This window comes from Euphorbia lathyris, chromosome 1 (assembly GCF_963576675.1).
Source record: "Euphorbia lathyris chromosome 1, ddEupLath1.1, whole genome shotgun sequence".
In the NCBI taxonomy this organism is placed as follows: domain Eukaryota; kingdom Viridiplantae; phylum Streptophyta; class Magnoliopsida; order Malpighiales; family Euphorbiaceae; genus Euphorbia; species Euphorbia lathyris.
Genome location: NC_088910.1, coordinates 94,338,327 through 94,348,782, shown reverse-complemented (window position 1 = coordinate 94,348,782; position 10,456 = coordinate 94,338,327). Strand labels below are relative to the sequence as shown.

The following is a 10,456-nucleotide window of genomic DNA, read 5'->3' as shown; positions in this document are numbered from 1 at the left end:
AACGAGCTAATGTTGTTAATCCAAGAGATTTTTCACTGATAGCTGTTTGGAATAAAGAACGAATACAAAAGAGGATGGTTTTGGAAAAGATGAGGGGCTTTGGAAGTGGGATTGTGTTAGAGAGAATAGTGGTGGGAGAAAATTTGGTAAGAGAAAGTATGGATATGGATGAAGGAAATGTGCCAAGAGAAGATAATCAAGATGTTGAAGGAGCGAATAGGAAGGAATGTGGAGAAGCTTCTTCTAGTGGACCTGGTCAAATTTTTGTATGTTATTACATCTTTATCTATGTTTTTAAATTTTAGAACGTGCTTATTACATTTTAGAACATGTTTATTAAAATTTAGAACATGCTTAATATTGTTTATAACATGCCCTGATTTTTATTATGGATTTGTATATGCAGGAATTTCTTGCGAAGTTCCAATCATTAGCTAAAGAATTGGGTTCTAAAGTTAATGAAATGTACTCTATGTTGAAAGAAGCTAATGTTGTTTTTGGTGAAGATGGTACAAGTGTTGAGATGTCTAATCTGATCAACAACTTGTGGAGTAAATATTCTCGAGGCAATGAATATCCGGTTTCTCAAAGTGAAGGAGAGAAAGAAGAAGTAGTTAATGAGAACAAACCGGAAAGTAAAAAAGATTCAGCAATGACTGGAGATGTTGATTGTGATTTGTCTAGTCAAGATAGTCATCCTTATTTTAATTCTGATTTTTTTTTATGAGATAGATGCGTTGGTTGAAAGAATTAAAAGAGAGAAGAAAGATCAGAGAGAGAGTAAAACTCTAATGAAGAATTCTGAAGGAAAAAATTCTTCTCCGAATTTTAATTTGTTGAGTCAAGAGTTGTTTGATTTTGTTGGAACTGAAGGTGGATCTACACAAGCAAAAAATTTTGTTGAGAAATCGGATGGTGCAGATATGAAGAATAAGTCTGATCCTGAAGTAATGTATGTGAAAATAATTATTTTATATTTTGTTTATGTTTTTTAATGTTTGTTATATTTTAGAACATATGCTTTATTGTTTAGAACATATGCTTTATTGTTCAGAACATACGTATTATGCTTCTGATTATGTTATTCCTATTTGATTTTTTAAGTTTGTTTGTTTTGTCAACAAGTTTGTTGTTGATGATGAAGTTGATAACGTGGTGATAGAAGATGCGTTGGATGTAGATTTGCAAGCTTTGCCTAGAAATATTCTAGATAAGTTACGGATGTTGTGCAAATGTGCAAATGCAGAGTTGGTGAAAGGGAATTTTGTTAGCTATGTTGTTTGTGAAGAGTTGTTTGGACATTCTGCTAAAGCATTATTATTGAGGCAGGATATATATTCTATGGTTCATATGGAAGAGATAACTTGCAACGTTATAATTTTCTATATGAGGTATTTTGTTTTTGAAATGTTATAGTTTTATTTATATTAGTTGTAGTTGATTCTTACTATGTTCTTTTTTGTTTTTATGTAGCTACTTGTTTAATTTGTTGAAGAAAAGAGAAATGGAGAAATTGTTTTATTTTGTTGATCCTCATTACACTTATTCCATTGGAAGTTCTAAAACAGTAAGCCAGCGCTCTAATGAGTTGATGAATCGATTGAAGATGTCCACAATGGATAAGTCTATCTTTTTGTGTCCATATAATACAGGGTATGATTGTTTTATTTATTTTATTTAATATTTTTTTAAGTAATTTTATTTATTTTGAAATAATAATAGTATTATTTTCAGTGGACATTGGACGTTGTCAATTATTGATTTGAAGAATTTTAGAGCTTATTGGTTGGATCCGTTGAGAAGGCGTTTGCCAAAGGGAGATGTATGGATTGATGTTGTGAATGAGTATGTTTTTTTGTTTGTATTTTGTTTATAGTTTATTTTGATATATAACTATGTTTGAATATTAAGATGATGTTACTGATTTTAATGATTTTTATTTTAACAGGGCTGTTCAATTATACTCTGAGAATGATGAAGTTAAAGTCAAATGGACTGCACTTTTGGTAATTCTTAACTTGTATATTTGTTTTGTACATGTGTGAAATTTTTTAGAACATAAAGGTTAGATTGATGTACATTATTTTAATGTTGTGGTTGTTGTGTTGTAGGGTGTGCCAGAGCAAAAAGATCACAAAACATGTGGTTTTTTTTTGTAATGCGGTTCATGAGAGATATTGTGATGGACAAGGATTTGAAGTTTGCTGAAAAGGTATAGTCCATTTATAATAAATGTGTTTTGTTGCATTATTTTGAAATTATAATTTGTTTTATGGTTTTAATTTTTTTATATTTTATAGTGGAAAAGTAGGTGTGGTATGAAATATAGTCAATTTGATTTGGATGAAGTTCGGAAAGAGTTTGTTGAAGAAGTGTTTAGAGTAGGGGTTGCTGGGCTTGATGAATGTTTTGCTGATGATGTTTCTGATAGTAATGCAAGGTAAGTGATATTTAAGAAGTTTTTTAATTTAGATCATGTGTATGTGTGTTTGGAACATATGGTTTATATTTTAGAACATGAGAATAGAATTTAAGAGTATGTGGTTTCTGTTTTTGAACTTGGTTAATTTTGTTCCCTTTTGTTATTTTCTTTGTGTTGTTAACAGGAGAGTAGGCAAAGATGTAGTTGAGGAAGTGCAAGAAGTTGGTGTTGGAGATCGTTCAAAAAGGATTTCAAAGTTGCCTGGATATTTATAGTCTCCATTTTTGCTTGAGTCTGAGCATTTACTAAACAATATGCTTAGTTCGCGGAGAATGTTGGTTGAATATGCTTTTTCTAATGAAGACCCACAGTAAGATCTTAATTGAATGTTGTTTGTGTTAATTTAAATTTTCTTTAAGTTATACTGATTGTTTTTATTTTATTTTATTTTTCTTTTTGAAGTGAGTTGTTGTATAGTGATTGTTTGTCCACAATCAATAGAGAGGAGATTATGAGCTTGTCAGGAAGCAATCATTTGGTTAGTAATGTGGTTGATGCGTGGTCTCGAATATTGAATTCTGAAGAGAAGTGCAAGGGTCCAACTTCTGTGCATAGATTCTTCTTCTCTACTCTACCATTTGTATGTGTTTTTACATTTTGATATATTTTTTTGTTAAAAAGAAATTGGATTATATTAATATGAATGTTGTATTTTTGTATAGGTTTTACTGTGTACTAATAAAGGAGTTCCTGGAAGTACCAAGTACAGCGACAGACACAATGTTTTTTTTGAGAGAATTAGTTATGAACTTCATGAGGTTAAAATAAACAGTTTAGAGAGTTATCACTTAGTAATTATATTAAAAGTAAATCGTGTTTTACTTTAATTGTTGCTTGTAATTATTATGATTGCTAATGGTTTTTTTTGTAGGTATTCTTTCCAGTTGTTTATGCTGCCCATTTCTATGTTTTCGTTATTAACCATTTTACTGGAAAGATAGACGTCATTGATAACAAGGCTCTTGATAAAGGCGTAACAGTCCATAGTAAATATAAGGGTTTTGCAAAGGCTTTGGTAATATTACTTATCTGTTTTTTAGTTTTGTTATTGTGTTCTACATATTTACTGTCATGTTCAGAAAATCTAAGTGTATGTTCTGAGTAGTTGATGATTTGTTTTAATATTGATAAGATGTTGTTCTATGTTTTTCAGGTGAAAGCATATTATCTTTATATAAAAAGAGAGAACCCTAATTGCTTGAATGATATCAGTGCATATGGTTCAAAACATTTGAAGTTGAAGTGGAAAGAGTCAAGCAATAATGATGATTGTGGTGTTTTCCTTTTGAAACATATGGAATCCTATTTTGGACAAGAGGAGTCTGAATGGGATATTGGAGTTCGAAATAACAATGTGAGTTTTTTTTAATCTTATTTATTATAGGCTGTTGTTATTATTTTGATAATGTTAGTAATAATGAATGAGATATTGTAGGTTGATCAGTTGAAGAATTTCAGAATTGAATACTGTTGGAAGATTCTGTCAAATTCTGGAAACAAAGAAGTTGCTGTTGTAAATGAGAAGGCCTTAAAATGGAAGAATGAACAATTAAAATAATTGTATATTCTGCAATTGTTGTAATTATATATGTTAGAACGTAAGACATATTATTTTGGAACATGAAATATATTATTTGTAACATGCACGATTTTGTTAACAGTAATGAAGTGTTTGAAACACATATTTTGAATTGGATTGGATGAATTAGTGGTTTCTTTTCTTGGATGTGATATCTCAGTTTTGAGAAGGAAGGATATAATGAGAACCAAATGACAGCAGTAAAATTGATTATGGTGACAATTATGAAGATTGGAAATGGGTACAGGTGATGAATATTGTAATTTACAGAGAATGTTGAAATGGAAGTTAGATATTTAATGGTGGAATCAGGTCTATTGAGCCAAACCTTGAATTGTGATTTTGTAACTGAATGTGTAGGATTTGTGAATTTCTTGAGTAGATTGTATATATCTGTTTAAAGTGGAAAGTTGTGTAGGTTAGTGGCTTGTTTAACAAAATATGTGTAATCATATGTAAATTAATCAGAATAGCATTAGAAGGTTGAAGTTAAATTTTAGTGCTATACATGTTTAGATGCAATATAAACATGTTAGATCCAGTTTGTCATCAAAATATTGTACCATATAAGAAAAAATTTATGTTTCAGCTTCTTACATTGGAAAAAAATTATTGTATGTTCCAAAAAAAGATCGTATGTTCTAAAACATGTATCATATGTTCTAAATCTTATATCATATGTTCTAAATCTTATATGATATGTTCTAATCAATATATGAGATCAGTTCTCTTTTTCTGGACAGTTTCTGCTATCATGGTTAGCAAGCTGTTTACAGACTCTGCATAACCTTTTTTTTCTGGTTTTCCTCAACAGCTTTCTCTCTTTCACCCTTCAATCTTTTATCACTGTTTTCTTTTGGAATATGTACACCTGTACCTTTGTTCTTTGATATTTTTTGAACGAGTTTTGTTTTTCTCAGTGTCTTTTTGAGTGTTTTTAGCTTCTAAATCCATTCTGATTGCTTGAAACTTCTTCACAAGATCCTTTATATTTTCCTCACTACCTTAAGCTAAATAGACACAAACATTAATCTCTGACCATAGTTGATTCAGCCATGTTTTCTTATCAATTGTAGCAGAACATTCTTCCATAAGATTTCCTTGCAGATTCATATTTTTTTGACTTGTTGCTAATGTAGTCCATCTGTTAAGCACATACCTTTTTGGAATTGATTCAAGCATTTTTGCCTTCCAAACCCACACCATGTGTCTGCATGGTAAGCCCTGTCTCTCAAACTTCTTGCACGAACATTTTGTTTCGTCTTCAATGTTGCTGTACGTAACCTGAAAGGTTTTTGATGTCCTTTGCTCTTTGATAGTGTAAATTTCAAAAGGAGGTTGTTTATAGAATCCTTCTATTCCACAAAAAAAGATCCATTATAAACCTCTTCCTGAAACTCATAAAAGACAGTGGTTGTATAAACATCAGCTCCATGTGTTTTAATACCCATTGGTGTTTTGCATACAGGTCTTTTATGTTTGGCTTCATTGTCATTATGAGCTTGGTTATGCCTTTGTGCATCCATTGCACTATCAAATCTCATATAAAATTCTACAAGGCTTAGATAAGAATTTGTAAAAGCAGTGAAAAAGTTGTTCTCACTCTCTGACCTTGATGTAGCTCTCATAATTCCTCCTAGGAATAAGTCCCTGAAATACGCTGGAATCCACATTTTTCTGATTTCAAATATTTGACATAGCCATTCATGTTTCTCCAAATTAAACTCTGAAAGGATTGCTTTCCATTTTTCATCAAATTCTGCAGGTTCTATCTCAACACTCCAAACAAGTTGAATCCTTTTTAAGAAATTGGTTTCTTGCATAATTGTACGACCTATTAAAAGAACGAGTTAGTATTTTCATAATATACAAATATTTTGAACATGCGAATAATATATTGGAACATACAATTTAATACCTGATCAAAACATATAGTAGAACAGTCAAGCAGTAAAAAATTTAATTGTAAACAAAGTTTTAGAATGCTTACCTAATTTATCATTCATCTTTTTCATAATGTGCCACATGCAGAATCTATGTTCTGTTTTTTTGAAAACATTTTTGATTGCAATCTTCATTGCTGGGTCTTGATCTGTTATTAAGTAGGTAGGTTCATTTCTTCCCATTGCATTAAGAAACGTTTTGAAAACCCACTCAAATGATGCAATATCTTTTTTAGCAATGAAACAAGCAGCGGACGTAACACATTTTTTGTGGTGGTCTACTCCAGTAAAGGGGTCAAAGATCATGTTATATCTGTGGAAATAGTATAAAAAAATTTGTAAATAAGAAAACTTATTAAGAATATAAGAATAAGATTTTAGAACATGCCAATAATATATTGAAATTCATTAATAAATATTTAGAACATTGCAATAAGAAATCAGTACATATAATATAATACATGTTTGTTTGGTATGTTGTGTCAAAAGATACCATATCACCAAATAGAGCATAATTCTTTCTACAAATTGGGCCTGCCCATAAAGCTCTACAGAGATGATCGTCTTCATCCATATCAAAGTCAAAAAAGAATGCAGACCATAGAAGTTTTTTCTTGTTGAAAATGTCAATAAACATTTGGGCATCTGACTCATAAATGTAAGCCTTTAAATCTCTGTGGAAGTTTTTGAAATCCTGCTTAGATGCACCTACATTGTTGTATCCTCCAATATTTTCTTTTATTTGTCTGTATGTTCTTACGGGTCCAACATTCATCTAAAGAAAAGACATTAAGAGATTTTATAAGGAAAGTAAATACAATTTGAAATATTGTAGATGTTATGTTCTATGTTTCACTATGAACTGTTAGAAATGTACAAGTAAAGATGTTTGTAAACATTTTAAATTTATAATATGACTCACCTTAGAATTATCAACAATCATCTTCTTGTGTAGTATTGTCAGATTTCTTCCCTGTTTTTGAAATTTCATACATCGTGGACTGTAAAGCGGGTGTGTATGTTCCTCTTTTAAACGAAAGACAATATATTTTCCATCATTGCAGTACTTTAAAACAATTTGCGCTTGACATCCAACACGTGTTATTAATCTTCTTCTTGGTATGTGTCCTTCAATTTTTTCAACAATTTTTTTCTGCTTATGGCCTGCTTTATTGCACAAACAGTATTGAAAAATGACAAGATTTGAGTTTTTTCTTTTTTTAACTGTAGATTTTCTAATATTAAATCATGCTTCAGTGGCATATGCTTTGTAAAATTCAATACCCTCATCAATAGTATTAAATTTTGTTCCTACAGTAGGTATTTTTTCTAGAGAGCAACATGGCTTCCATTCTTTTGTTCCTTCAGGAGTCTGCCCAAATTCTACTTGTTGAGTGTAGGATATAATTGCAGTAGTAGAATCATTAGGCTGCTCTTGATTTGACACTGCATTTAAGTTGAATTTTTGAACATATGTGATAATATATAGAACATATGAACAAATGTTTAGAACATTAGGTACAGTTTGAAGAATGTATTGAACTATATATTTCAATATACTCAATTTTATTTTTTCAACAATTTTTAGAACTAATTATAAATAAGAAACGAATAATATGTACTATTATCTATAGAACACATGAACAATTATTTGGAACTAGCTTTTTTAGATTATGAAGAATGTTAATTGGGAATGTACCTCTTTCTATAGTTGAAGACAGAGAAATTTGATGATGATCATCATTCTCCTGTAGATCATTGTCTATTATTTTATGCAAATCCATTGTTTCCATTTGGATAGAATCTGAATTATTTCCAATTTGTTTCAGATTTAACGAATTTCTGAATAATTATAAACATAAGAAACAGAACAGAGAATAATATTCATTTATAGTTGTTGGATATTTCATTACCTGATTGATGCTATTGAGATCAATTGCTTTCAATCTTTTTGTTTGAATGTAGATTGTCTTTTTAATCTGATTTGCGATTTTTGAATGACAGAGCCATGAGGAAGGAGGAACGATGATGAGGAAGGAGGCTGATCTAATTAACGAAGGAGGATGGATGATGAGGAAGATCTGAGGTTGAATTACAGAAAAATGATCTGAGGTTGAATGACAGAGCCATGAGGAATGAGGAACGATGATGAGGAAGGAGGCTGATCTAATTAACGAAGGACGATGGATGATGAGGAAGATCTGAGGTTGAATTACAGAAAAATGATGAAGATCGAAGTGATGGAGGAGGTGCGATTGTTGATCGTGATTTTGCGATGATGGAAGAATGATCTGCGATTGTTGATCCTCAATTTGCAAGAGTGAAACGCTGTAGTTTTGTAATTGGGATAGGTTGTTGTTTTTTTAATGTATAAAACTACGTAGTTTTGGGGTGGTTCTCACCTAAGGTGAGTTCTCACCTAGGGGAGGGTTCTCACTTGATCCCTCCCCTATATATATATATATATATATATATATATATATATATATATATATATTTCATTAGTTTATTATTAGCTTTCATCCCAATTCACAACTCAAATAAGATTTAACCCATAAAAATGACATAAAGTATGTTATAAGGCTTTTCTGTTTTTTACACTACTTATTCTATGCATGTATAATGAATTTGGTTAAAGCTCGTTAGAAGCTCGATAAAACCTCGGCTCGGTCAGATTCGGTCAAAACTCGATTCGGTCAAAGCTCGTCAAAGCTCGATTTGAGAGAGCTCGGCTCGCGATATTAACGACTCAATACCGAGTCTACCTAGAGTTCGGCTCGGTTACACCCTAAATCAAGACCTTAAACTTGTTTGTAATAGATAATTGTATGCGGAAATAAGCAAGGCAAGTAGTTCTGATATAAAAAAAAAACAAAACTGAGATTAAGAAATTAATAAAGAAACAATAAGCAAAAATTAATCCATTTTCATAATTTCAAAAAAATAAATAAACAAAAAATAATAACAAGAAAAGGGAAAATATAATATCTTCAATCAATTGTTAATTCCAACTTTGTCCTTTACAGTTTCAGTAGCACTCTGTGCTTTTTCCTTAATTTGCTGCCCAACCTGCATTTTTAATTTTAATTAATGAGTTAAAAACATAAAAATAAAAATAAAAATCAAGTATTTAATTAAATGCTATTTTATTTTCAGAAAGAAAAAGAAAAAAGAACCTCTTGACATGATTCCTTGACAGACTGAGCTGCATTGCCAGCCTTATCCATAAGCTGCCCTGATTTCTCCTATAAAATCATAAATATATTTATATATAATTATTATAACATTTCCATTGAAATAATAAAATGAGAAATGTTAAAATAATAATAAATAAATAAAAACCTGAGCTTGGCCCTTGGCTTGTCCAGCCTGGTAGCTAGCATCTTGAGAATTGTTCATCTTCTTTACTTTTTTTAATTCAAAAACAATTGTAATTAGTTCTTTTTTTGTTTGCTATATTGATGAAAAAACCTCATGCTTTCATGAATATTTATACTTCTCTCTAACCAATCTTTACTTACCACATGTCATATGTCATATGTATTATGTTGAAGTATTTCTAGGCTGAGAACCAGGGCTTCTTTTTTATTCCAAATCTTTTACTATTTTTCAGGCTCATTCAGGTTGACATAATCTATTACTATTTTTTTCATTCATATTAATCTCTAACTTACTATGAAAAATAAGGAGTTTTTTTTTATTTTTTCTGCTAAATTAACATTAATCAAGAACTCTGAAAAAAATAATTTATAGTAAGTTAAAATGGATTGTTTTTTAATGAAAATATACTATTTACATGAAAACTATTTTTGAATAAAAATTAGAAAAAAAATTATATGTTTCTTACGTTGGGTCAAGATGATAATCTATTGATGTGATAAAATATAAGTAGAGACAAGAAAATATAATATATTGATTGGGAAAGATAATTTCTTGTAGTGAGACAAGAAAATAATTAAAAAAGAGAGGCTCTTCGCAGAATTTTAGAGGAAGAAGACGATGGATAGTAGCAATCTAAGATCTTGTGGTGATGTACCTTTTATTTAGAAGGTGTCAGGGGTAATTTTGGTAGTTTATTAGTTTGTGCGCTAATAGTGACTCAGGACATGTGTGGAGATGACATTATATAATATCCCATAGTGGGCCTAAGGGGATTTGCAGACAAAACCGTCATCCTGTAATTATAGGTGTAATTATAAGGACTAACATTTTGCTGTTTCTAGGCTCCTTCCCGTTGATCCATAAGTCAATAGCGGTTACGCTCTAGTCGAGATACTTCGTTGGTTCAGATATGCACTACGGTTAATCGCTTGTTATCAAATCCCCACCTTTTATTAGCTAAAATTCTTTAGAGCTTTGGTCCAAATGTGTTAGGCTCGTGATTCAGAGAACTGAATGTATTTGTGTGGCTTGGTGGTTAGAGCTAAAATTCTTTAGAGCTTTGGTCCATAA

The 10,456-nt window shown here is 30.7% G+C and overlaps 2 protein-coding genes across 2 annotated transcripts; one reads left to right on the top strand and one right to left on the bottom strand.

Moving 5' to 3' along the window:
• The first annotated feature begins 3,121 nt into the window (after window positions 1-3,121).
• LOC136218714 (uncharacterized) lies at window positions 3,122-4,083 on the top strand. The gene is made up of 4 exons (XM_066005779.1): window positions 3,122-3,130; window positions 3,354-3,497; window positions 3,636-3,836; window positions 3,918-4,083. Exons 1-4 carry the CDS (start codon window positions 3,122-3,124, stop codon window positions 4,038-4,040), a joined length of 477 nt encoding a protein of 158 aa, XP_065861851.1. The 3' UTR covers window positions 4,041-4,083.
• A 4,837-nt stretch (window positions 4,084-8,920) lies between these two features.
• Window positions 8,921-9,451, bottom strand: LOC136211560 (stress-induced protein KIN2-like). The gene is made up of 3 exons (XM_066002725.1): window positions 9,347-9,451; window positions 9,181-9,249; window positions 8,921-9,073 (listed from the first exon to the last, which is right to left on the bottom strand). Exons 1-3 carry the CDS (start codon window positions 9,401-9,403, stop codon window positions 8,999-9,001), a joined length of 201 nt encoding a protein of 66 aa, XP_065858797.1. The 5' UTR covers window positions 9,404-9,451; the 3' UTR covers window positions 8,921-8,998.
• Between the last annotated feature and the right edge of the window lie 1,005 nt (window positions 9,452-10,456).

Bases quoted from the DNA above. Each gene is read 5' to 3' on its own strand.
- LOC136218714 (XM_066005779.1), top strand. The intron at 3,498-3,635 runs GTAATATTACTT...TATGTTTTTCAG, and splicing joins AGGGTTTTGCAAAGGCTTTG to GTGAAAGCATATTATCTTTA. The intron at 3,837-3,917 runs GTGAGTTTTTTT...GAGATATTGTAG, and splicing joins TTGGAGTTCGAAATAACAAT to GTTGATCAGTTGAAGAATTT.
- LOC136211560 (XM_066002725.1), bottom strand. From the start codon at position 9,403: ATGAACAATTCTCAAGATGCTAGCTACCAGGCTGGACAAGCCAAGGGC. The intron at 9,250-9,346 runs GTTTTTATTTAT...ATGATTTTATAG, and splicing joins AAGCCAAGGGCCAAGCTCAG to GAGAAATCAGGGCAGCTTAT. The intron at 9,074-9,180 runs GTTCTTTTTTCT...TTAAAAATGCAG, and splicing joins TCAAGGAATCATGTCAAGAG to GTTGGGCAGCAAATTAAGGA.